The 27,501-nt window shown below is 41.7% G+C and overlaps 2 protein-coding genes across 2 annotated transcripts; both read left to right on the forward strand.

Annotated features, from left to right (window-relative positions):
* Window positions 1-11: 11 nt before the first annotated feature.
* On the forward strand, window positions 12-12,806 carry SLC19A2 (solute carrier family 19 member 2). The gene is made up of 6 exons (XM_085301449.1): window positions 12-189; window positions 302-907; window positions 4,336-4,558; window positions 8,389-8,581; window positions 9,504-9,645; window positions 10,254-12,806. The coding sequence occupies exons 1-6, from the start codon at window positions 31-33 to the stop codon at window positions 10,377-10,379; spliced, it is 1,449 nt and encodes a 482-aa protein (XP_085157575.1). The 5' UTR covers window positions 12-30; the 3' UTR covers window positions 10,380-12,806.
* A 1,530-nt stretch (window positions 12,807-14,336) lies between these two features.
* Window positions 14,337-26,674, forward strand: CCDC181 (coiled-coil domain containing 181). The gene is made up of 6 exons (XM_085301484.1): window positions 14,337-14,417; window positions 20,221-20,381; window positions 20,931-21,902; window positions 24,409-24,555; window positions 25,195-25,349; window positions 26,007-26,674. The coding sequence occupies exons 2-6, from the start codon at window positions 20,244-20,246 to the stop codon at window positions 26,167-26,169; spliced, it is 1,575 nt and encodes a 524-aa protein (XP_085157610.1). The 5' UTR covers window positions 14,337-14,417; window positions 20,221-20,243; the 3' UTR covers window positions 26,170-26,674.
* Window positions 26,675-27,501: the final 827 nt, after the last annotated feature.

Below are 27,501 nucleotides of genomic sequence, written 5' to 3' on the forward strand. Positions count from 1 at the left end.
TCTCCTCCCCCCTCCCGGTACCGGCCCGTCATGGCGGGGGCGCGGGGGGCCCGGACGGGCGGCGGGCGCTGCTGGGCGCTGCCCACGGCGCTGCTCTGCGCCTACGGCTTCTTCTGCAGCGTGCGGCCCTCCGAGCCCTTCCTCACCCGCTACCTGCTGGGGCCGCACAAGAACCTCACCCAGAGCCAGGTACCGGCGCGGGCGCGCCTGTGCGCACGTATATACGTATGCATGCATTTTAAAATAATTTTTCTCAAGTACCTTGGTGATGGAGGGTTACTGCTGTGTCTTCCCCTTGCAGGTGTTCAACGAGATTTACCCGGTRTGGACCTATTCCTACCTGGTGCTGCTGTTCCCGGTATTCCTGGCCACTGATTACCTCCGATACAAGCCCGTGGTGCTGCTGCAGGGCCTGAGCCTCATCGTGACCTGGTTCATGCTGCTGTATGCCCAGGGGCTGCTAGCCATCCAGTTCCTCGAGTTCTTCTACGGTGTGGGCACTGCCACAGACATTGCCTACTACTCCTACATCTACAGCGTCGTTGACTTGAACTGGTACCAGAAAGTCACCAGTTATTGCCGGAGTGCCACTCTGGTGGGCTACACTGTGGGCTCGGTCTCCGGGCAGGTCCTTGTGTCGGTGGCAGGCTGGTCCCTCTTCAGCTTAAATGTTATCTCCCTAACCTCTGTGTCCATTGCCTTTGGTATGGCCTGGTTTCTGCCGATGCCCCAGAAAAGTCTTTTCTTTCACCATGTCTCAAGTCAGCAGATTAGTAGGGAAATGAAAGTCATGGACTGTAAAAATGGATCTGCTGTCCAAGATCATCCTGACATGCAGAGGATGCCTGGTTGGGAGGATGAGACAAAAGTTCCCTTAAATGAGGAAGAGCAACCATCGCAGAAGCAGGTAAGCTACATCCTGGGTTGAAATAAACAGAAGATGTAATGCTGTTGTGGCTGTTGTATGTACATGTATGTGTGTACACACACACATACATACATACTTGTGTGTGTATATATATATACAAACACACATGTACAACTGTTTTGTGTGTGTGTGTATATGTGTGTGTGTATGTTTTGCAAGTGTTGTGTGAGTTGTTCTGCGAGGCACAGAGTGATGGGGTTTTACGTTATGATTCTGGAAGGAAGCTGCAGTACTCCTTGTGAGATAACACTGGTATATTACAGATGTACAGAATTTAGCTAAGTTCCAGGAAACATCTTTGTGTAATCAGAGTTTAAATACAATCTGCCAGAACACTAGGGGCTAAGCCAGCAGCATCCTGCTTTTGTGGGCTATGTAACTTAGAGTCACTGAGGGCAGTTATATATCCTGTTCATTACAGATACCTGACCACTTCCATGGAAAAAAAGCATACGAGTGCTGTCCTTTCATCAGCGATGGCATGTGTTAGGTCTTGTGATGAGCAAAGCAGCCTCCAGTTTTGAGGCTTGATGCCTGTGCCCAGTTGCTTGATGGGACAGGTCTCTGCCATGTGTCAGCTAGGTAATGTGCATTTATAAGAGCCCAGCATGGCAGGGAGGCTTCAAGGCCCTGGTGGAGGCTCTGATGTTGTTTAGGCTTGGATGGCATTAGCTTGGTCGATAAGAGGGTCCCAAGATGGGTTTGGAAGTGAAGTGTCAAATCAGCTCAAAGAAAATGGAGGAGGTTTGGTGGGGAGAGAGGTCACTGCTGCTCTTTCCTCAGGAGGAAGTTGTGCTGGTTTTGAGAACAAGGCAGAAAGTAGCCACTGCTGTGGGTTTAGCAAACTAAAAGGGAATTCACTTGTAAGCCAGCCGCTTGACTGAAAGAAATGAGGTATTGGTGTGTGTGTGTGTGTGTGTGTGTGTGTGTGTGTGTGTATCTATCTATATTTATTTTAAGACAAAACCAGAGAAATAGATGTGTGTAGGCTGTGCTGTTCCTGTATATGTCAGAGTTGTGGTTTGAATATCCGCATGGGGAGGGGAGAGGGGCTTGGTGCTGGCTGTGTTAGCTGAGGCTAGAGAGGAAGCATCAGGGGTTGCTTTCAGCTTGTGCCTCTTCAAGCTGCAACTGGGAATTCAAAGAATTAACATTCCAGGGAACTAATCCTTTCCCTATCCAGCCTAGTTCTGCAAGACCCAGCTGCTGAGACAGCAGGGAAAAATACTGAATAATAATAATAATAATAATAATAATAATAAAGCATTCTTTATTTTGCTTTGCCTTCCAATGGGAAGAAAAGAAGGATGTTCCAGAGAAGAATCAAGTATTTGTAGCGTAATATTTGAATCGGCGAATTTGAAGGCCTTTTCCCTTGGCCTTTGGCTCAGGGAACACCTCACACAGTCCTAGTCAGAGTGGGGCTATTTTCAGATACTGGCGTCAGTGCTCGAAGGGTACTTTCCTTACCAGGCCTCCTGGTGCCAGCAGTGGAAACAGCATAGCCATTTTCATGATAGCTTGTGAATGCTTTTGGAGATTTTCTGTTTTAAGGGTAGGGATGGCTTTATTGAGGCAATTAAAAGCAGAAGTATCTTGAGCCATAGTGTACTTAACATATTGAGATTAAAACACCTTAAAGCATCTAAAATTCCGTGCCAGTAATGACTAAGGGATTAGTATCAATTATCTGTCCCTCTTTCTTTTGTCTCATTCCCAAACTATGAGAGCAAGGGTGGTTCTAAACTAATGGTGAAAATTTTTAAATAGATGTGAATTTGCTTAGTTCAGTTATAAAAGTATACAGTGTATACTTAGTTTGGTATATAAAAGTTGAAAAGCRTTCAGATGTGATTGTAGTCCTCATTACTAAGGAAATGGTAATCGCACTGTGTGAACCCAAATTAATGGCTATATGAGAAACTGTACTGAAGAAGTATTTCCAGATGGTGGACGGACAAAGGCTTCTTCTGGATCATCAGGCACCTGCTTGTGTAGAACTTGCTGAATCAGTTTTCGCAGCATATATGACAGTTCCCTTCCTTGGTTTTCCTGTACCAAAACCTGCACTTCGTACAAAAACTTCTGTTTGAGAGTTATGTTGCTAATATCACAGAATCAGTAAGGTTGGAAGGGGCCTCTGGAGATCGTCTAGTCCAACCTGCCTTTTATATAAAATAGTGTGTGTTCACACACACACACACGCTCTTACTTTGCCTTCAGCTGATCTCTTTCTATGTGGTTCTGTCAGGCTTTAGAGCAGGGACAACAATCCGAGAGCAGGTATYTTTCTGTTGGAAAGCACTAAAGGGACTGGGTGATATTAAATAAAATAATGATACTCAAATTAGTGACCATTTGAAGGGTGCAGAAGAGGAGTCCAGGGCACAGTAGGCTAAAATCAGTGTTGAAGTCTTACTGGATAGACCTTAAAATGAGATTTATTGCTCGTGGATAATGTTTTTTTTCCAAGGCATGCAATGCATGATTCCCCCAAGAGCCCAAAATTGTCGCAGCTGGTGGATGGAAACTATTCTGAAACTGTACAATGGCACAATATGCAAAAGCTCTGTCCTGTAATTGTGTTAAAAGTTTCCATGCAGGGAAGTCAAGAGAAAATCTTCTACTGGGCTTCAGATGTTTAGTGGGGCTCAGGAGTTCTGCAAAGTCTTATGTGAAGGAACTGCTTTGACTTCCATGAAAAGGGTATGCCTGTCTTCAAAGACTCTGTATGTATGCACATACAGTGACTATAATTAGCAGCTGTAGTTTCAAAGGACAGGTATACTAGTTTTCTCTGCTACTGTTCACATAAAGTGGCTTGGAATATAACTCTAGCAGCTTTTCTGTAAAAGGAAATTTTCACTTTCATTGTAAACCCAGAACACCAGTACTGAGGAAGAAAAWTTGACTTTGAGAAAAGTACTCATTTGGTTTCTTTCATACTCTATCACATTTAGCTGAATTTGGATCAGGACTTAACAAGCAAAAAAAGCATCAGTCATGCTTTTGCCTTTATGAAGTACTGGCTTCTGGTCTTGTTTGCTCAAAATTAATATTATGGTCCATTCTCCTGCATTTCTTCTCTTTGATACCCTTCAGTTGCTCACATGGTGCTTTCAACAACCAGCAGTTGCTGCTGTCTGCTTAAGAGAGCCAAGGATCAAATGGGCCTTGGGGAGCAAACCTAACCCTTCTTTAGCACAGAAAGGGGCTGTCCTGGTTAGAGTAGAGATCAGCTGCTAGAACAGTGTGATGGGGAAGCTTTTTATTCAGTACTGTCTGGAGGTTTGTGACCAAAAATGGTAATGTCACCAATTAGCAATCAGTTCACTTAAAATGAGCAATGTGAAGTATATATAAGCAGAGACTAACATTCCTCCCTGTTCCCTCTCTAATCTATGCAGGAGCAGAAAGTAGACATTTTAAAAGTGCTCAGTGACCTCTGGCAGGACTTTCTGCAGTGCTATTCCTCCCGAACCATGCTCTGCTGGTCCGTGTGGTGGGCACTATCAACCTGCGGCTACTTCCAGGTCATCAACTATGCTCAGGGCCTGTGGGAGATGGTGCTGCCTTCCCACAACTCAGAGCTCTACAATGGTGGTGTGGAGGCGGTCTCAACGCTGCTAGGTAAGCTGCTGACATAGCTCCTGCTTTGCTCCGCGATGGCTGATAAATGCCTCATGTCCCTCAAAATCACCAGAGCAAGAATTTGGAAGCATCTTGCATTTCCCAGCATACACAGCATTGGAGATCTCTTGTGTAGGACAGTGCTAAGTGATGTTGCTTTGGGGTGAGTCTCCTGTGAGGTACACAAGTGTTCAGTACTAAGTTTGCTGTGTGCTGTGCTGATTCTTGTAATCCAGTATGTAGGTGTTTAAAGGAGCCTCACAAGTCAATCTTCTTTCTGAAATATTTGACAGAAGATTGCAGATACATGGCTGACTGTATGTTCTTGGTTGTTAATGTGACTGTTGGCCTAAAACAGTAGGGGTAGTACCTGTTTTAACCACTGATAGTCAGAGTGAGAGTCCTACCTGTTTGTTGTTGGGGTTTTTTGGGAGGGGTGGGGCAGAGGTGGAAGGCGTTAGTGTTTGCTTCCTTCCCCTGGAAGTGTAGGGAATGTGCGAGTTTCCTGTGCATACTCAGCATGCAGTGAGCCATCACGTAGTCATTTCAGTTATTAAGCAGAAAAGCTATTAAGATGAAAGAAGTCACTTGACTTGAAAGGGCCAAGTAGGTCAGTCAATACAAACATCTTGCTTATTAAGTTGTTTAATACTGTTCCATTATCAGAATGAGGACAATACTTTTCTAATATTGCTAACATATCCTTTCAGAGGTTCCTTAGGTGATGTTGCAATATATTCCTTTTTTTCTGATGGATTAATTGTTCCACCCTCTGCAGGGGGCCTCATTTATTTTGAGGGGGAAGAGGGCAGCAGAAACAAAGGTATACAAATAATGAAGGCCTAATGCTTGCTTAAATGTGCTCAGCTTCCAGTTGGAATTCAGTGGGARCCGTGGCAGCTTTGTAGGTCTGGAAACTGGTCTAGCACCTGTTGTTAGTTTGACTCGAAACTGTCAGAGATTTGATTCTTAAGGCTTTGACTGTTAGTCATTAAGCTTAGTGTGCCAAAGAAGATGGTTTATGTGGTTRTATTCTATTCCTCTGTTCTCCTGTGATGCTGTGGCTCTTATTTCTTTTCTGATTTGGTTTCCTCTGATGCCCTGCCTTGGTCCTAGGAAAAAGAATCAGTACTAAGTGAAAGAAGGCACCAATTCTAGTCATCATCTCTGCCCAATAACTGTGATTCTCTGTTACTGAGACAATCCTATTTCATAAAAAATATATATATTATGTGCTTTTTATGTTAAAACTCTTTTCCAAAGCCTGTAGGCACAGGACCTATTTGAAGAAAAGGTGATTGGCTCTATATTCAGGCAAACTTGAGGCTTTTCTTCTTTCCAGTCCTGATGGTTTTCTCCAACATCATTTTCATAAATGGCTGAATCATATCAGGTGAAGTTTTCTGAAAGCAGATTAACCTCTGTCCCTGAACTGCTCAAAAGACAGACATAAAAAAAATCCTTCAACTTGACACAGATTCAGACAAGCGAAGTTTAGTAAAATAATCCCAACTAAAAGCCTGAAATCTCTTGCAGGACTGTAAGGAACCTCTTAAGGATGGGAATCCACTGACCTGACTTACTGGGTACTAGAGCAAATGTAACTTCTTCCAATTTCCAGCCTAAACTTATTCATGACCAAATCATTTACCTTCTCATACAAAAGTGTTTGTTTATTTAGTTTTGTGCTAAATGGTCTCTCTTTAGCCTCTCTGTAAGCAGCCATTCTTTGCTCTGGGCCAAAGAAGCCAAGCTCTTCTACTCTTTAAGATGAGTGASTGAACTGCAGTAAGTATTTTCAAATGAGGCCTCAGACTTGTAGGACAGCATCTCTTCTCACTTTACTGGAAATACCTTTCCTGGTGCATCCCAGGTCTCATTTGCCATTTTYACATCTCATAATCATTCTGTGGTCAGCAATGAGCAATAGCTTCATAAAAGATGATATTGCCAGACCTGCTTGTACATGTGCTGAATTGCAGAAGGGGTGTTTCATGTGGCCATCAACTTTCTGTCACAGAATAGTTGACGTTGGAAGAGAGATCATCTGGTCCAATCGTCCTGCTCAAGCAGGGTCAGCTAGAACAGATTGTCCAGGACCACATCCATTTGGGTTTTCCATATCTTCAAGGATGGAGACTACGCAGACTCTCTGGTCAACCCGTTCCAGTGTTCAGGCAAGGAATCACAGAATCACACCCTCACAGAGAAGTGTTTTCTTATGTTCAGATGGTCCTGGGCAAGATGAATATTCTTTCTAGTGAGGCCAGTTGACTATTTAGAAGAACCTCTCCAGCTTCTTGGCAATGCTCAACTTTAAGGTTGAGGTGTGAAACCACTGAACTGGCTCTGGATGTCTAATTGCAGGGCACAGATTATGTATGTTTTGACAAATAGGTGTTGGGCTGGTACAGCCTTGAAACATAGGAGGAATACAACTTCATTAATTGCCACTAAATCCCAGAAAGTGAGATGATGAATACCTTTCTTCCTGAACTTCTGAATTGCTTGGACAAAGGAAGGGAGACTCTAGGGACTTAGCATCTTTCTACATCTCAGGGTTTTGCTACTAGGGAAGCCAGTCTTTCAAAGTGGAAAGTGTCAGTTGGATAATGTCACAGCAGGTATTGGAAAGAGCTGTTTAGGAGGGAAAAATAAAGTCCTTTTCCTTGCCATAGCCATGTTCTTTGTTAGTCTGCAAGACTGATGTGAGGGCTATCAGGTTTGCAAGCTTGTACACACTGATGGTACCTAGGGAGTCTTCATGTGCCTGAAGGCTTTCTAAGCTAGGTCAGCTGAGGGTTACAAAGAGCCTAGATGCCGCACTGTAGCGCTTCTGTACAATGGTCAAATGCTTAATACAATCCCATTTTTTCAGAGCTCTCCAGTAAACCTCCCTTTGTCAGTATGTTGTTTGTCTGGATTGCTGTGTACAGCAGCATTGTTATGCTATTGGTYGTATTTGGCTTGTTTGCAGAACAAGGCCTTTTTTGAGCAGGAATTTTCGTGTAATGTGATAYGTATTTGAGCTTCTCAGTGGTTACAGTTGTGATTGGTGCATGTAATCACCACTCTGCTGGTTGTGTGAAATAACTTTTTTTTTCCCCCATCTTGTGATCTGTCATCATCCTGCCTCCTCCATGTTTTTTTTAAGCCAGCAGAATTTAGAAACCTGTTGTAAAAGATTGTTCGTGTACAATCAACACTGATGGAAGGTTGTGGGAAGGGACGCAGGGATCCCCTTACAGTAGCTTGCAGCTAAGGTGCTTCCTAGGAGATATAGGTTTGAGCTCCTGCTCTCATTCTTGTAGACCAGTACAAAGATGACACTAAACTCAACTTTTGTGCTTCCTAAGTTGAACCTCTAACCGCTGTGTATCAGAGTGGACATTTTCCTTCCCACCCCACCCCCTCCAGTGAACATAGACCCTGAAATACTACAAAATCATTAGCATTGTTTGGTTTTGTTTCATTTATTTTAAATCAGAGTTTCCATTTCTGTGTAGCCCAATTGACAGTATTTCTACAGTCAAATACAGAAAACTGGGCAGCAGCAGTCTGAGTTATGGGGCTGTAGTGCTTATGAAGCTAGGGAGGAGCTTTTTATTATTTTTTTCCTCCCTCCTCTTCCTTTCTAATAAAAGTGAATGGGAGTTTACAGGCTTCCAGTTGAGGGAGRTCAGGTCAGGAAGGAGAACCTCTAAGGTATACATACACATGAATGACCTCCACTTCACTCATGGTTACCTGTTAGGCTCTGTACAGACTAATCCACAGTCTCTGAATCACTTTGAACAGCTAACAGTTATGTTTTTCCTTTTTTCTCACAGGAGCTGTTTCAGTGGTTGTTGTGGGTCATATAAAAACATCCTGGGCGACATGGGGTGAAGTGGCACTTGCTCTGTTCTCCTTTCTTATTGCTGCTGCTGTATATATCATGGACACTGTTCGTAACATCTGGGTGTGCTATGCATCGTATGTTGTCTTCAGAATTATCTACATGCTGCTGATCACAATAGCAACGTGAGTACTTTTTGAGTGAGTAATGTAAATTACTTTCAAAACTACAGTTGTTGTGAAAGCTGGCATTTTTTTTCCATGTAGGTAAGGTCTTGCCCACTGGGAATCAGGAAATCTGTTACAAGGGGGGGGGGCTAAGCTGCTGTGTTGTGATTCAGTTTGGAAACTGAGGTACTGAGAAATTTTTCTACTGGTGGCCTGCCCAAGATCAAAAGTCTCATGACCCTTAAGTAGCTGTCTCTAAATACTAGATAGCACTGCCTTTCAGGGAAGTGTGGTGTGTTGTTTGGTTGTTTTTTTGTAAACATGGTTTGAGTGAAGTGTTAGCTAATGAGAAGAGGACATTGTAATAGAGGGTCATTTTCCCTTGAGCTCTAGTGAGGAAAACTTCTTTAATGACACTTTTCCTTTTGGGAAGGAAAGTGCAGCTGTTGCTCAGCCACACACACAATTGCTACATGATAGCTCAAGCACAATGTAAGGGGAGATGCTGAAGCTGGTAACTGTGCAGGGAGTTGTGGTCAGAAGGATGCAGGAGGTTATGGACCACACCGTGTTAGGCTTCAAGATTGCCAACAGCTCTCTGAGATTTGGAGAGTGTTGTATCTTCTCTGGGTGACCAGGCCTTTTGCAACTGCACCAGACAAGGAGGCTGCTTCAGTAAGACTGCAGCCCACAGAGCTCCCAAAGTTTTTGCAGTCTTTTGGGTGTTCCTGTAGATCTCTTCTAGTCTTTGTGCTAGTGTGCTGTGTTTCTGCTTGGCAAAGTATGGTCAGTGCAAGGTAATCTAATAGTGGAAAATACCGGACAACTCTTTAGGATGCATAATCTTCTCATCTAATGCCTTGTCCAGAGAAGTTCCTCCTATTCCTGCATTTCCCTGCTTCTTCTCAATATTTGTTTCTGATCCTCCCTTTCTTTCCAGGTTCCAGATTGCTACAAATCTCAGTGTGGAGCGGTATGCCCTGGTATTTGGAGTCAATACTTTCATTGCRTTAGCACTTCAGACTCTGCTCACCTTGATTGTTGTGGATGCTAGTGGGCTTGGGTTAGACATCTTCACCCAGGTATAGTAGTCTGTCTTATCTTTACCAACAGGAGGAAGGAAAGTGAATCAAGCTATAAAGCTTCTCAACTACCTATTTTCTGGGTCAAGGGTTTGACAGAGAGGTGCTCACTGACTTTGGTATACTTTGGGTGTGTATGTGTATATATTTTTATATATATATATATAAAATGTGGTCCTTTAGAAGAGGAAGGGAGCTTGTGTGTTAGCCCTCAAACAGATTTGGCATGTTTTATTCAGCCATTCTGAATTCTCTCCTCCATGGAGAAGTCAGGGATGGATACTCAGCTTGCATTATCAACTTCAGGACTTGATTTGTAGTCATGATCTGTGGGGATCATTATCCAATTGTCATTTCTAAATGCCATTATCCTGCAGCCATATGCGAGATCCATGAATCTGGAAACTGAACTGTTATCTAACATTGGTCATCAGAGCTGGTAAACTTGGTAATAAAGGCAGACAGTAGACTGGGAGCAGCATTTCATTTGGCAATCCCATAACTTGTGAGGGGCTGTCTAGTTTTCTACATATGAGGATTGCTGTAAAAAGAGTAGAAAATCTCTTCTGGTTTTTAACCACAGATTTGTTTGTTTTTTTTCTCTGCAGTTCATGATTTATGCCTCTTACTTTGCGGCCATCTCTCTGCTGTTCTTGGGAAGTGGTATCTACAGTATCATAAGGACTTACAGAAGACAAGAACAGGTTCAAAGCAGATCTCCTGAAAGCCATTAGTGCACCAAGTAAAGACTCACAGCAAGAATGTATAAAGTGATAGGTTTGTTTTAATCTCTGCCTTTACTTCCCAAGGCGGTCACCTTAACTGTATTTGATCTATATTTATACTATATTAGTATCACATTTTAGAATGTATATGTATGTATATGTTCTTACATAAGTAAGAACAAATATCACCTTTCTAAAACTTCTTTTGTTCTTCTGTTGCCTGTATGGGAAGTGCAGCAGAGAACTTTAAACCATTTCAAAAAGCAAAAGCCTTGAAGTTTTCGTTTAAGCTTGGAGATGCCATCAGAAAGGCACTTCACCATTATCTGGTCAGCTGCTGCTGTTCTTTCTGTTACTGAGATGCTGCTGCAGGGTGGAAGCAAGGGTGCACTCRTAGGCCTCTCTGCAGAGAGCCCCAGGCCTGGGATAGGGATGGCCTTAAGTCTGTGCTGTGCAGTGTGGCTTTTGTTGTGCCTGCCCTGTGCTGGTGGATGCACTTTTTTGAGGGTTAATACGCTTTTGAGACATACACTTAATGTCTTTGCATATGCACATATATCCTTTAATTGCTTGTACTATTTCCACTGTTCCTGCCTGCCATTCCTACAGCCAGAGTTTTACTATAGTTGATCGTGGTACTTTCTCCTGAAAACTTAACTTGGGGTGAATTGTGATGCTGGTGAATGTGTTATCAGCAATGATGCTTGTCTTACGAAGGCCCATGCTCAAGGGACTGTAAAGCTGGAGGGGAGGCGTAGAGGGGGTCTAACTAGATAAAATGTTAACCCCAGGACCCTTGGCTGTCCTTGCCTTTGTCCTTTGAAACTCCAGATTCCAGCAGTCATAGGAGTCACTGACACACAACTCTTGAGACTGGGCTGTTGCAGTGAGATGGTGGATGTGAATGTAGCATGGAGAAGGAACGTGCAGGATTTTAACCTGTTCTTKTATAACCTTGGAGAATTATGACTGTGGTGACTGAACAGACACTGGTTGTTATTGTAATTATCAGGATAAATGCCTGAAGTTTTTCAAAATGCTTATTTCCTGATCTGTCGCTTCTTTGCCTTTTAAAATGCTTTGATTCTTCCGTTGGATTTCTGTCTGCTAGCTCTACCTCTCCTTTTCACCTAAAGAGAAAAATGGATGTGCAGGGAGTTTTTGTTTCTTGTTTTTTTTGTTTTTTTGTTTTTTTTTTGTTTTTTTTTGTTTTGTTTTTTTTTCTTTATTTTCAGTCAGAGCAACATGGGATTTGCCTTATACCTGTTTTTAAGAATAACTTTTTTTTTTCACCAAATGACTTGAGCCCTGGGAAGGAGTTGTTCTGAGCTTTGGCACTTGGTTACCTGGGCACCATAACCTGCACAGCAAGAGATATCCATAGTATACTGTGGGTTGGCTTAGATTGTCCCTGCTGCTGTGCAGCTCATGGTGATTTTAAATGTGCAGGAGAAATGGCATGGGAGAAGATGCTATGCAGTGTGCTTCCCCTCCATGCTGTTTCTCTGTGTCAGTGGTTAGAGTTTATTCCAGTCAGAGCCTGAACAAGCAGCTTTGGTTTCTTTAATGCTGTGGTGGTTTCACAGCACCTGGGCTGGAAAGACTTTCCTCTCCTGGCTGGGACARGTAATTTTTATCATATATGTGAGCCCCAGGCTTTACTGCATGAGGTGAATGACTAATCAGTTTGGGATGTGCTATAGGGGGTCCATGGAGTCCTTCAGGCTGGCTGCTCAAAGGAACACACTCCCCAAAACCTCACTGTTTGCAGCCTGGCTTGTAAAATGTCTTGGRGCTCAACTGTGTTGGCATTTATACGTGTAAAATTAACCGCCTTATCCTGAAACAGAAACTTGAAACCACACATGTATATATTGCTTTCTTCACCATTAAAAAAAAAATCTGAAGCAGTGAAACACTAGCTGATAAGCTGTCCTGGGAAAAGGATAACAAGTGCATGTCCTGTTCATTGGGTTTCTTGGCCTGATGACAGTTGCAACAAGGGGTGAGGAGCGGGTGTGTGGCACTTATGTCAAAGAAGCTGCTCAATTTTAATCACTTTTTTTTCGCACAGAAGACACTTTTGGGGAACAACCCAGTCTTTTAAAAGCAAATTAGAAACTAACTAATGAATTTAGCAATAACAGAATGGTGTTTCTACCAAAGTCATGAAATTATGGCAACTGTAGTATGGCAACTACACTGTATATGTATTCAAACTTATTAATGTATGGAAGCTAAACCTTGAAGTTGTTTAGGTTCCTATGTTGCACTGTTGCTGTGGTGATGAGTTGACTGTAGAGCCTGACTGGACCTATATGCAGAATGATTTGATGCATATTAAGTACTGCAAACACTGATATTGTTCATAGGACCCCTTCAGTTTGGTTCTGATTGAATRATTATTTTTGTTAAATAAAAGTATTTTGAGATTTCTTCTGTGGCCAGTGTTTATTTTTGTATTTTGATACCTTGCTAATCCAGAGCACTGCTGCTGCAGGTAAGTAACACAGCTGGTTCTAAGCGTCATTGTTACATAAAGGAAAAATACAGGAACATTAAATCATGCAAAAAGGAATGTTTTGTGTAGTTTTGCAGAACTCTGTTGAAGTCTTGTCTTGCACCTGGTATTAAAGATCCCTAATTGCTGAGTAGTTCAAAAATACCAGTGGTAGTTCCAGTCCAGGCCAACCAAGCAGTGGAGAAAGTAAATCCCTAGTGCAGGTTAACCCTGACCMGTAGACACAGATGCATCCATCTCCTTAATGGACACTAAGGGAAAGCAGATGTCAGATTAGAAGATGGATCACGAATGCCAGTTCATGGGCAAGCTGTCCCTATTCCAGCCCATAACCATTAATGGGTTCTACATGTTCTAATTCTACGTGTAATAAATCTAAGTAAGGTCTGTGCTTCTATTGTATCAGTCAATGGATGAGTAAAGTTTCCTCTCTTCTCCCCTCAAAAAAGAAGCGCCTCATGCAATCTGCAAGAAAATATGGGAAGAACATTACAGATGTGAAGAACATTTTAAATTGAAATTGGGAGCTATGGCTGTCTGAGTAAGAAGGGATGAAACTTCAGTGACATGGAGATAGTAGCCAGGTGCATGGGACTGCATAAAGTAGTCTTGGGGGTGTCTTCACCTGGAAATAGAGTGAGTTCTCAAAAGCCAGCAGTACACAAACAGTGCTATCTATCAGCATTTTCTAAATATGCTATTGCCTGAAGGAACTACTTAATGAACACACAAGCAAAACTACACTCCATCTACCAAAATTTGCAGCTTTATTTGCATCCTGTCTCAGAAATAAAATACATACTCCCATATTTGCGCATGGAACAATTGCAGATGACAAATGCTCCTTCTACAGAGGAGATGGGGGGATTGTCTCTTGATAACAAATATCAACAACTATGGAAAATGTAAGTTAGTGGGAAAGGGATTGTCAATATATATATATATTTTTTTTAAGGCACCTGAACCCACCATTATTTCTCCCTCACACTCCCACTCTCACCTCAGAAAACCAGAATAGGGCAGTTGCTCTTTCTTCTGCCAGTTGAAGAATTATCCTTAATTGGGGACTCTTATCTGATTTGCTGAGTGCTACTGCCATCCAGGGGCTTTTTGACTGTGCAAGGGATTAAAGTCTATATATAAAGCAGGAAGGTAACTGCTAGCTACAAGAGATGTAGCATTACTATTTAAGATGGACACAGGCATTTGATCTCTCTGGTGCTGATGAAAGGTGCTGTGTCGAGAATCCTGAGACTACTCTTGTCAGTAAGCAAAGCAGGTCCCTGTGAACCGTGGTGCTTCTCCTTGCTCCTCCCATCGCATGCTTCCATGTGGTCAAGCAACGGCATACAGCAAGAGCTGAAAAAGGAGGCACAGCTACTGTCAAGCAGCTTAACTCCTGCAATAGAGATACAGCACGCAACATGTTTTGATGGAGATGAGGTAAATGGAATGTGCGGCAGGGATGCRTCCCTGGGATGCTGCAGCTGTTTCTGGGCTCCAGTAAATGTTGGGGGCTACTCAAGGTAAGTATTACAGCTGGATTCATGTATACTGCTCCAGACTACCATAGTGCTGGTAAAACTTGGCATGGTTCTTGAACTTTATTATAGGATCTTTATTAGGGAGAGAGGCCAGGTGCTAGACTTAACTCTGTCCAAAAAGTAATAAATTTTAAGACCTGGAGGCTGCTGCAGGGTTCACCACCCACTGTTGGATTCCAGGGCTACTGCAGGATTACAGCTGGGCTAACYTCTGGCTGTGTGTGGGTGTGAAACAACCAGCTGTGCCGTTGGGTGTAAAGGATGGGGTCAGTATGGAAGTAATTGCTTTTTCTTTAGGAGCATGACTGTAGCTAAGTACAAGGAAGGAGAGGGATTTTGGTTACAGAATGTGGCAGGGTATGGAAAACACTGGGTATTATACYTAGCTGTTCTTGACATCAGTCATCAGTCATCATGGGAAGGCAGGCAGGTTCCTGGCACGGTGTGCTAAGCTGATACAGGGACAGGCAGGTGCTCACCTGCTGGGAATACTGCAGTTTCCCTGTGCCTGGCTACTTTGTATGCCTATCAGCAAATCTCTCGGACCATTTCTGCCTCTGTTTTGATGTGAGTAAAACAGGCCATTTCCTACAAAACATACAAAAGGCGTTAAGGTGCTACCCTGAAAGTGTTATGCAGCCTCTACCTGTGAAATGTATTTGCTCAGCATAAATCAGTGCTCTGTAAACACAGTAGCTGATTAATGACACAGAAAAGAGCAAGCAACATATTAGAGCCTATCCCTGGAGTCTCTTTGCTCAGCTATAGTTTTCATTGTGTTTGTTCTCCACAACTGATTTTGTGCAACTCTCTCACAGACAGGAACATTGGAAATGCTAGATTTAACATTATAACGGTTAACACAGTCATGCATTTAGATTGATCTGAAAATATAATGAAATTATTATCAATATGCATTATAGCTTGATCTTTCAGCAATTGGGTCCGATTCTCATGTTATAAGGAAGTGGAATTTATTACAAGTGGAATAGAGCACCTGTTTTGAATGAAATGGTAGGTAGTGGCTTGTGAAATGAAACAGGGTCTTACGGTAAAAGAGAACTGGGGACTGCACCAAAGCCTTCAGCTTGTTTTAGTCTGCTATGAACCTGGCAAAGCTCTCTGTCTGTGAGAGTTAGAAAATCAGAATTTTGGTGTTTAGTCTTCAAGCATGTGATAAATATATGACCTTGGGCACGGTCCGTGGTGGAGCCATTGCCTGCAGGTGTAGCACTATCTCAGGGGCATATCCAAGGGAGCCCTTCCTGCTYCCCCAAAACAGCGCCGAGAGCCTGTTTCTCCCCCTCGACGTGGGGTTAGAAGAAACCCCAAGGTCAGGGAGACCAGACTGCAGCTGTTACAGGCCACCCCATGACAGAGCCCCTCACAAAGCAGAGCCCCTGCTGAGCTGCGGCTGGAAACGGTTTCGTTATTTGCCCCTTACTACTTTGAATGAAAGGTTAATTCTAGCCTCGCTGCTTGGAGAGTTTGAAAGCCTCCCTTCATGCCCACACTAAATTTCTTCATGGCTGGTTTCTGCCCACGTTTTCTTCAGTTAACATTAACTCTGTAGCGGGGTGGGTGCTCTGCAGAAAAACTGCATTTTTTGTGCAGTAGGAGCCTTTCACAAGCGATCAGGCGGCTTAGCCTGCTGTTCAAATGCCACTTTATCTCTGTTAAAAACAGGTGGCAGAGCTCTGTGCCCTTCGCCAGCCTCACGGGAGCTTAGCAACAACAGCTCCCGCCKCACGCCTCTGATAACCCCTTTCATGTAAAGGGCTTTGGGTCCATAACGAGCTTTCTACATGCTTCATGGCTCATTTACTTGCCGTGCAACCCCTTTTCGGGCCAGCTAATCACAGAGGCACTGTGTTTAAAACCTCTGGGGTTTATTTGATTTTTGTTTCGTTGTTTTTCTCCCCCTAGACGGGTCTTTGATGTAAACCCCTCACTCGCTCGCTGTAAGTATATGGCCTTTCTGTTTGACTTCCAGTTGTCATCCATACGTCAGCTCCTTGAACTGGGACGGTTACTTATTTATTTTTACATTTCAAAGTTCTGAAAGTGATATGTGATTAATGCAGAGGGGCATGTCCTTGGGGGGGGGGGAGGAGAGCGCATCTTACTAATGAAAGCGCGTTTTGACACGCATAGCTTTGAGCTCATCAGCTCCAACCTGCTCAGATTGCTTATTATCACTCAAGGAATGAATAATACAACACAAAAACTAGTGGCGCTCAAGCTGTGACATGAAACGCTGCCAGTGCCAAACAGATGCATAATTTAATACTATCGAAACATGCTTGTCTAGGCACRAAAAACCCTCTTTTAAATCACTGGTAGTAATCCTGAATGCATGCTTGTGTGACAGTGGCGGTAGAGAGGACCGCAGTTACGGGTGCTGCCCTTAGGGTTTTTTCTGTTTCGTTTTWCTTAATTTCCAAATATTAAGTACCCTTGAGCTCCGAGGAAAGTGTTTAATGCGGGCGGGGGGGAGGGGGGGGGGGGAGAGGAAAGTCTTCAAAAACACCGTTCCTTGTAAAGTAACCTCAGAGGTGAAGACAGGAGATAAAGAGCCGCGTCGAGCCACGGCGCCGCGACTGCGCGCCCGCTTTGCCGGGGATGGCAGCGCGGCGCCGCTGCCAACGGTCGGCGGGCCCCGCCCCGCCGCTGAGGCCCGTCTCCACGGCAACGGGGCAGCGCCGCCCCGCGAGAGCGCCAGGGCCGCTGTTACCTAGGCGACGGCGGCAGGGAAAGGCGGCGGGCGGCGGAGGGCAGTTTGGCCTTCGGGGACCGCCGTCGGCGATGACCGTTGCTGCGCGAAGGTGAGCCGGCCGGGGGAGGAGGGAGGGGAGGCTGGTCCCCGCTGTTGCCATGGCGACGCCGCCGGGCCGCGCCGGTTTCTGGCGTCGCGTGTGGCGCGGTTTTATGCGAAGCGCAGCTGCGTGGGCTTTCGCGTGGGCACCGTAACCGTGAGAGAGCCGTGTGACGCGCCTGACAGCTTACGGGCCCTTGGCTTGCAAGGGTTTACACGAGCAGAAGCAGCTGCCGTTGGCCAGCACCGGTCTGGAAACCGGCGGCTGGGGAGTACTTGTAGATCGTCGTTCTGCGTTGGAGCTGAGGCCCTGAGGCACAGGTGTATGCTCCTCGCAGTAAAATTGCACGGTTTGGGTGTTTATATATTTGTAAAATTTTATATATATATATATATATAAAATTTTATATATGTATTTTTATAAAATTTTATATATGTATTTATATATATATATTTGTACAAAGAGACAAAGTTGTAAATGCCAGTGACAGTATCCATGGGGTTTTTATAGTAACTCTGCCTAGCCTGTGCATGGATATAACCACGTGAATGTGTTACTAGCTTTGCAGAAGAATTTGTAGTCACAGCATATGTCTCCCCTCCCCACCTGCTCCCCCCAAAATTAAATATAAGTGGATAAAAATGAAAACTTAAGTTTAGGGTACCTTTGGTTCCCATTATTAAAGTTCAAGCACTTTCYTGTGTAAGAACATGAATAGAAGAGGAGATGATTCAGGGTCTTATGGATGAAGGTCCTTAAACCAAAAATACCTGCTCAGCCATGATTATTTTACAACAGAAGAGACTGCTGTCCTTTATTACATGTATTATAAATGAATTGTGTTCAGTAGTTGTGCAGAGTGKCTCATACTGGCATGAACCTGTTTCATTAAAAGCCAGTTCAGCTTTGTAGGGTGCTGAATGTAATCGCTTCCCATAATTAGAACTAAGGCAAGGAGGARTGTCTCTTTTGTGTTGAGTATGTGGTGGAGCAAAGTAATCTCCATTTAGAACCTAGGTAGGTACTAGCATCCAAAACATAGGTACTTGTGATGGTAGGCGGGCTTGWAAGCAAAAAGGTTGAGATGGCAAATGACAGAGTGATGGAAATAGAAATGATACAGAAAGCCAAGACAACAATTTGAACAAACTGGAAATTTCACCTGAGAGATACCTAGTGTGAATAAATAATTATTGTGACAAATGATGACTAAAAAAGAAGCTGAAACTTAGGAAGAATTGCCTCCTTTCCTTGGACAAAATAGGGATGAAACAAAAAGGGTATTTTCTATGAAGTTTGGGTAAGCTTTTGCATAAAGAAGTTTGCATCGAAGTTTGTTACCAGGTTTATTACTACTCTTTCCTCTTAACTTGGCTAAATTTTGAGGTCACAAAGGGCAACATTCTTGCCAAGGGTGGAATACAGGGTCTTAAGAGGCAAGGCTGTGAGTCGGTGTTCATGGGAATAAAGAATGAAGAATTCAAAGGTGCTCATCGGAACGTAAAACAAAAGCTTGAAGTAATATAAGCAGCATCTTCAAGAGAGTGGAAGTCATTGTTTGGGGGCACAGTTACAAAATGCTTAGACAGCTGGAAAGTCCAGGTGCAGCCTGTCTTGTCTGGATTGGCAGGGTGGATCAGACAGCGAGGACATAAGGAGCAGCAGCCAGCTTGCTGTGCTATCCTGGGTCAGAGCTAATTCTTAGATCCCATATTATGTTGCCATATGCTGATGCTCAGAGAGTGATCTTTTAGTGTATTGTAAATGAGACAGATTTCTCCTGCAAGAGAGGTGCTTAGAAGTGGCAAATTCCAGCATACTGCAGATGGTAAAAAGAAAAGAGGCACTTTTGAATCATCAACTTTTCCTGTTTTTATGTTGCTTTTGTAGACAGTGATGAACAAATTGGGGAAGGAATGATATATGGTAAAGCTGTAAAAAGAGCAGCATCAGCTACCTAGTCTGTGTATCTCCACATGTCTTTAACCCTTTCTTGCCTTTAGGTGCAGGTAGATGCCTTCAACTGCGTGAGCTGGGCAGAGGCTGGTATGTCAGGCAGTCAGCCTGGATCTCCAGGCACTGGCATTTAAGCACTTCTTCAGGAGCTGTTGGCACCTGTGCACTAGCCAGTCCAAAGGTTGCTTAAAAGATGTTGTTTTTTATAGTGACTCTTCTTCAGTTCTGACATGGATATGACTATATCCAGCCCGATTAACTGGTTGTTGAGTATTTCCCACTGTTGTCCTCTTTGGAAATTCAAACTGAAACTGCATCCTTTTTCCAACAGTCTTAATTGGTGTCTGTGTGACCTTTTTTCCCCCTCTAATATTAGTGTAGATGATATGTTTTGAAAGTTAGCTGCTTGTAAATGTTCAGTGACTCTAGCAGAATGTTTGTGTCATCAGCGTAATTAATGTCTTCTCAATTTAATGTGTCCTGATGGTAAACTTTCTCCTGATTTGATGTACCATAAACTATACCAGGGATCTTCYATGCCTTATGCATCCTGCAACCTTGTAATATAACTTTAAACAAATTAAGATTCGCTTAAAGTAAGGCRGGACAGGCAGATGTAAAGCAACAATGAAAAACAGGGCTGAGAGCAGTGGAAGCTCATAGTGCTTCTAATAAGCATAAAAGAATCATCTCTTTAAAAGAAGCGTGGAACTACAAGTCATGAGATCATGAGTTCCAGTCTTTGCTTTGCCAAAGATTTACTGCAAGACAGACRTTAAATGATGTGGGTTTGCTTTGTCTCAAATCTCCATTTAGGAGCTGGAGCTGGAAAGGCAAAAAATCATTCRTGTTTATAAACCATTTATGAGCCTTAATTCAGAGGTGCTGTGGCATTATCTAAATAGTAGTGTTGCTATTGCTCACAGGTTTTATGTGGGTGCTGTGAGAGATATCAGTGTTCTGTTTTTGTATGTCACTAGTGTCTTAAAACAAGTCTTTTTCTCCTTTTGTAGTATTACTTTAACATACCATCAAAATGAGTGAACGGAAAGTCCAAGGCAATCCAGAAGATGTGGATGATATAGCAGAAAGTGTAGAGTATGAGGATGACTTCAAAAAAGACCTAGAATGGCTAATTAATGAAGAAGAAAAAGAAAACCTTGGTGAAAGAGAGGTATTTGTTAAATTAAATGCTAGTTATTTTATTTAGAAGACCAAAAGAATGATATTTGGAATTGTAAGTATAGAATTCGGTGTGATTTGAAATGTGGTTTAAAATGTATATATACAGTCACTGAATTTGGACAAGGAGGGTTATTTGGAATTATAATGAAAAATAGTTCAATGAACAGTTATTTTGGTTGTGATTACCTTAATTCAGAAAATTCAGTGTTTGTTGAAAAGAATATATTTGGTTCAAATATACTTTTGTTTGCAGTGTGGGTTCCTTTAAGTGTTTTCCAACTTACATTACTCTGTTTTTATTTTGTCATAGATTGCTTTGCTGCTCAAGCTGTGGTTTATTAAATTTTACGTAGATGAGAATATGGGGAAACTGCAAAAGAGTTGTTAGTGCCAAAAAGTTTATTGATTATGATATTAACTATATTTGATAGCCTATCTTATAATCAGTATTGCTATTCTCTCTTGTGCTTTTCTGTCTTTTTCTTTGATGCTGTTATTTGTTGAAAGAATAGACTGAGAGTTATTTTTAATTTTTTAGAATCCTGAACAAAATGCAGAGGATATTGACACAGTAATTGATAAAGTCTTGGAGGACTCTGAGGAAGGGGAAGACAGTGAGGAAAGAGAAGAGAATACAGATCGGCTTTCTGAGGCAAATGTAGTTGTGAAAGTGAGTCCATCCAATGAAGAATCCAGGTCTGATGATAAAGAGGAAGAGCATGTATCTGACACTGATAGTGAATGCTCTATCCAGGACTCCAAGCTTGAAAATGAAAAGGAGCTAGATGAGGAAGAGGAGGAAGAAATAAAGCGCTACATATTGGAAAAGATTGAAAAAGCCAACAAACTACTGGAGGATCAGGCTCCTGTGGATGAGAATAGAGAACGGAAATTAAAATTTAAGGATATGTTGGTAGATCTTGAAGTTCCTCCTGTAGAAGATGCTGATGTTTATAAAGCTGATCTTGCAGGAGGAGATGATATTTCAAATAGGCTATCTCAGTTGCATATTTCTAATGAAATGGGACGGGAAAGCACATCACTTTCACCAAATACTGGCAATGATGAGGAACAGAAGGATGGGAAGATCCTAGTGGAAAAAGATGGAAAATTCGAACTCTTGAGTTTACATGACATTGAAAGCCAGGGCTTTTTGCCCCCAATAAGCGTTTCTTTCACTGATATTGAAACTCAGCATACTTGTCCCAAATCTTCACATTACAGTTCTTCTGGCACTGTGTCTCGAATGAAGGAAGCATCTCTAGTAGCAGGAGAACATTATTCCTCTCCTGCTGAAGAAGACTCTGTGTATTTCCCTAAGCCTCCATCTAACCCTAAGTGTCGTCCAAATTCTGCCATCAATGCTACAAGAAGTCCAGGAAAACGCAAGACTCCACAGAGAGCACAATCTGCAAATACACCTCTGAGAAATTCCACTTACTGTCTTTCTCCCAGGCAAAAAGAGCTGCGGAAGCAGTTAGAACAAAGGAAGGAGAAACTGAGGAAAGAGGTAAGGATACAGAGGCATCAAGCAGATCACAGTGACCATCACACTCCTCTGTTTCACYGAGCCATGTGTTCAGTGTATTTATTCCATCTTTCTGTGGTAAAAGAGGCAGTAATAATAATTCTCCAAAGTCTATACAGAATCTCTCAAAATTCCTTTCTTTAAAAAGGAATATAGTGGCACAGGGTCATGCCTTGCTCACAGAGGAAATTAAATGTTTGTTTAATAAATCCTTCATAAATATGCCTTCTTCTGCCATATTGTGCTTACTGCTTTTGCTTATTGACTCACTGCGTAAGTTCTATTATTGGCCTACAGTTTACAGGAATCTAGAAAGTGCATGATACTGCGCCCCTACTGATTACACTACAATGCAGAAGGTTAGCATTGATCACAGTAATGCAGGTGCACATTTGGCTACTAATGAAGTATGCAGTAGGTAATTGTTGTATGGGAGAGTGCTCAGACATAAATTACGATTTTAGACAGCAGAATGACTGTGAGAACTAGGGACAAGACAGGGGGTGTGTGCACAACATGTATGGGAGATATGACTGACTTCAAAAGGGGCACATCTTGTTGATTGGTTAAGATGCATGCAGGTAAGTCATGTTAAATGATAGTGTAACTGAATACTTCTTTTTGTATAAAGGTTTTACATGGATGAATATTGTAGTAAATTCTCCTGATTAGTTTGTTGCAGTCTTTTTTTTTTCTTCTTTTTTTTTCTTCCTCTTCCTTTATGGATACTGCTTTTCCTTCTTACTTGCTTTTACCTGGGCACTACACAGAGAGGAAGAAGAAAATATTCAGAGTACCATAGTTACTCTTTTTGTGTCTGCTTAGGTCAGCAATTTAAAAGAAAAAAAATGTAAACTCTATTTTGGAAATCAAATCACTACTGAAAAAAACCCTCAAAACATTTTAGTTCTTTTTTCCAGTGCCTTCTTCAGAAAAATAATAGTTAATAGAAGAGTCAGCCTCTGAGAGCTGTAACAGGAGCTTCAGAAATCTTTATGAGAAATTTAAAAAATGTAGCTATTTTGCTTCTCTTTGCACTTACATACCATTGCAAAAAGGTGGCTTACTGCGTATGTTGTGACTTCTTTTGCTATTTAAGATATTAAAGATTTCATATTTGTTTTTTAAAAGCAAGATTTTGATCAATTCAGACATTTCACATGAACATAGTAGTGATCACATCAGGAAACTCTGTTTTTGAATATTCATTCAAAACAGTTTAGGCAGTTCAGATTCTACACAAACCATTCATGCTTCTCTGGGATTCCAGACAGTTATTTTAAACATAAGCTAAATAGCTTGAAAGGCTACTTTCTATCCAGGAAAGTAGGTCAAGTCTGCTTTCTTTGACAAGTTTGCTGAGACTTAGCTCAATAACAAGGAGTATGAAATGTTAGCAGTAACACTAGTATGTGTTGCATGTACAAACAAGATTAGATCTCTTGACAGCATGATCCATGTATTTAAGGTGTATGTATTTAAGGTAACAAGTAATATGGCGGAGGCAAGGAAGGTTATTGTGCTGATACAGTGTGCTACATCTCCTCCTCTGTTGGCTAACTTATGAAAAAGGTAAAAAATGTGTTACTTTATTTCTTCATTCTTGAAGGGGAACTGATGACACATATAACACATGTATTTCCTAGGAAGGGAACACTTGAGATTATTGGAATCTATTTGCTTCCCCCCTTCTTTTTCCTCTAGTAAATACAAATTGTAAATTTGGAGGGTGCAGTCTGAAAGTTGMATGTAAGTGAGAGGAATATCATCTGTTTGAGGGAAGAGTAGATTTCTCTGAGTGTTGAAATTAACTGGGATTATAGGTTCTGTGCCAGAGAGAATCAAAATCTGGTAAAATGCCCTGGTATCTTTCTGTAGCATCATTTGAAATGTTTTCTCCTGCATGTGGACACTTGTCATTAGTCATAATTTTTCTCAGTTTTATAAAAATAGATCCATTTTTGTAAGCTTGAGAAAAGTGTTAAGCTATTAGTGCCTCCCTAATTTAATACATTACAACTTCATGTACAGAAAAGTTTCCTATCTATAACCTAGTGCCTGAAGTCCATAGATAGTTAAAAATCCTTCAGGGTTTAGTGGTATAGCAAGCCTGTGATGTTTCTTGTTTTTAAAATGGGTCAGTTTAAACTGATTTAAAGCCATTCAGAGCTGTGGATTCAGATCAGACAGATCTTATTTTAAAAGTCTTAACCTGTTTCTACTGAAATGCCTGTGAGGTGAGATGAAATGGAGATAATCACAAAAAAGGGTCCCATTGAAAGCATCTGACTGTAACCTGAACTGGGGAAGTGCTAGGCCAGATAGTAACAACCTAATGCACGTGTTCCTTTTTCATTAGCATTTTTGTATGTCAGATAAAATTCAAACAACTTGCTTGTTGTCCACTGTGACAATGAAGGCCTTTGCAGATCAAGAGGATTATTAAAAAAAAATAAGATTTTTTTATTCACTCTTAATTTCGTGCAAGGAAGAAGAACGGAAAAGAGAACAAGAAGAACAGAAGAAAAGAGAGAATGAGATGGTTTTTAGAGCTTGGTTGCAGAAGAAAAAAGAACAAGTGCAAGAAGAAAAGAGAATTCGGCGTGCAAAGGAGCTAGAAGACTTGAACAGCAAAGTAAGAGCTCTCAAATGTAGAAATAGGATTTATAGTGCTCCGGTTAAATAGAAAAAAACCCCAAATTCTTAGCTCTTATGCTTACGTAAGTGTATGAAAATTCAAACTGATGGGAAATATTTTTTGTTATATTGTTTCTYCTGAAGAACTAGATTGACTTTCATGTTCAGTTGTTCTGCTAGCAGGGTGGCTTGTGTCATACAAGCTATATACATGAACTTAGTAGCCATAACACCATTTACAGAAGACATAGTGATGCTGTTTTTCAGTAGCAGAATAACTTCATTGGACCCTGGAGTGAACAATGAGCAGAGGAACCCTTTTATTCCTTACCATCAGAGTTGTTTGGCAAGCAAGTTAATGTGCATGATGACCGAAAGCCTAAGATTCAGATGCCCTGTTCTAAAGTTTCYGCATCTGACAGTGATGGGATTGAAAAACTAAATTCAGTATTTTTTCAAAATATTACTTTGAATGCTTGCTCACATATTTTCCATGATAAACTAGCATGTGCTCTAGTTTGCTCATAAAGCATGTTTCCCAATTGTGGATGGGAGATGTTAGGGAAGTTCAAAAAATTATTAATATAAAGGTCACTTAATGGYAAGTCTTGTGGGCCTATGCCTTTTATTTAAATAGGAGAGGAACAGGAATCCAGAAGAAGCCTTCAAGGTATGGCTTAAAAAAAAGCACCAAGAACGCATAAAAGAAAAACAGATAGAATTTTTGAGACGCCAAGCGGAGGGCATGACCTTTTTTCCAAGAACAGAAGAATGCAACAGAGCCTTTAAAGAGTGAGTATGGTCATTCTTCTTATTTCCTAGGGAACCAGAATATTTGAATATTGTGTAGTCTATCGCCTTAGACAAATAATCATAATCAACTTAGAACGTAGTTTACAGTACGTTGTTACTGTTGAAGTCTTTATTAACTTTCTGTATGAAAATATCCTTATAAGCTTATATCCTAGCAAAAGTCTATCAGTTCCTTGGTGTTGTCTATTCACTGTTTTTTTTTTTGACAAATTACTTGTAAAGGTTTGGGCTGACCTAATGGATTGCTTGTGCTAAAAAAGGGAGCTCCTTTTCTATCACCTTTTTGCCTCTTATGGAGAAGAGTTGTGCTGATTCAGTTCATTTAACAGGCAGAAAAGTAGCCCAACAACTTCCCCCCCCCAWCTGTGGCTTAAGTCAGCTCAATGAAAGGGGGAGAGAAAGGTGGGTGCAGAACCAGGAGTGCTGGGATAGAAAAGCAGGGCCACCTGTGGTTGGGAGTGGCAGGCTCTTAGATTGGCTCAGCTGTAACACATAAGCTATATGCTGCAGGACAAGGTGACTCTAGGCATCTGGTGGGATTGTTAGTTAAATGGGCACTAGCATCCTGTGAATGGATTAGATAAAAACTTTATTTTTCATTGTCAGTATTTCTAGTCTTTTTTTTCCCCTCCACAGATGGCTAAAAAGAAAGAGAGAAGAAAAACGAGCAGAAGAGCTAGCAGCTAAAGAGCGAGTAAGGCAGCTTAGGTTAGAAGCCAGAAGAGCAAAACAGTTGCAGAATATCCACTGCATTAGTTCAGAACCTAAATCCTTTCGCTTCACAGACCATTACAGCTGAAGGTTTGATGTAACCACACACTTCTCTGTGGCAGCTCTTTTACTTTTTATAGCTTGAGCGTTTGCTCTTTATAGCTACTGACCTTCTGTGGTGTTTTAAAGCTTTTAAGTAAGTTTAATAATTCTTTTCACTGACAATGAATAAATACTACMTATTTACTTGTATTTTTTGTTGAAAAGCCTGCTTTTATGCATAACTCAGGGATATTCTTGGTCTGACCAAATCTAAATGAGCAAGATCTATATGCAAGGGTGCCCAATACRAATTCTTGTCTTTAAAAAGCACTTTATACCAAACTCCACCATGAATTCCTGGATGCAGGCTCTTATGTAAAATGTTGAATTTTTGCTGGATTAATTTGCTATTTGCTGCTGCTTGTGAAAACTGCACATTACTTCCTGTTGTTGGAATATGCTGTGGCCTGAATCTTTAAGATACCATTTTCTATTGATTGGTAGACTAGCTGTTACTATTTGTCAACCAGTGGAATATGTTAGTTCCAAGATAGGGGTCTCAGAAGGCTATCAGTATCAAGTACATGAATTTGCAACATTTTTGAAACATACTTCTGTTAGCTGGACTGACAGATCCCTATTCAGCAGTTTCCTACTTTGTGAAGTTAAAGATGATATTCAGCATGAATTAAAACCCTTACAAGTAATCTAGCTTCCTTGATACCGGTATACATTGTTTGCTAAATCATTTTAATAACTGCATCACTTTAATACTGTGAACTCTGACCAGAGAACAGGCTGAGATCACTAACAAAGTAATAAAGTTATTGCACGATGAGGAACATTGTGTCCAGCTGTGTCTATGTCCCCAGTGYATTTCCTTACAGTTCAGTGTGATCTGACCTTGTCTTTATGATAAAGACAGGAAGTGTCTTGAACCCCATCCAGGACRTAAGTGGTCTTTAGCTCAGAACATGGGATAAATGACAGAAACAACAGAAGGAACTACAGTGTGGACAACACAAGTTTGCCATTTGTATTTTTCTCCTACCATTTTGGAACCTGTCTATAACCATCTTCAGAGAGTAYTGCTCTCTGTTTGACCAAAGGCACCAGGTTGCACCTTTTACCAGCACAGGTAAAAGGACACGGATGTACCCGAGTTAACAGCAAGTTTGGCTAATTAAGCGCCTTCCCCCTGTACTTACCACTGACACCAGCGACTGAATGACTTTTTCTGTTTAGCAAGTGCTTGCTAGAGGAAATAGTTGCAAAGTTCACAGCATCTCCCTAGTGGTGGTGAGAAAAGAAAGAGCATCTCAGTTCACTRCCTCAGACCAGTACCAGCAGACAGTGTCATAATTCTTATGTCATACAG

This window comes from Rhea americana, unplaced genomic scaffold, assembly GCF_003343005.1.
Source record: "Rhea americana isolate MKP2758 unplaced genomic scaffold, rheAme1 scaffold_177, whole genome shotgun sequence".
Taxonomy (NCBI): Eukaryota; Metazoa; Chordata; class Aves; order Rheiformes; family Rheidae; genus Rhea; species Rhea americana.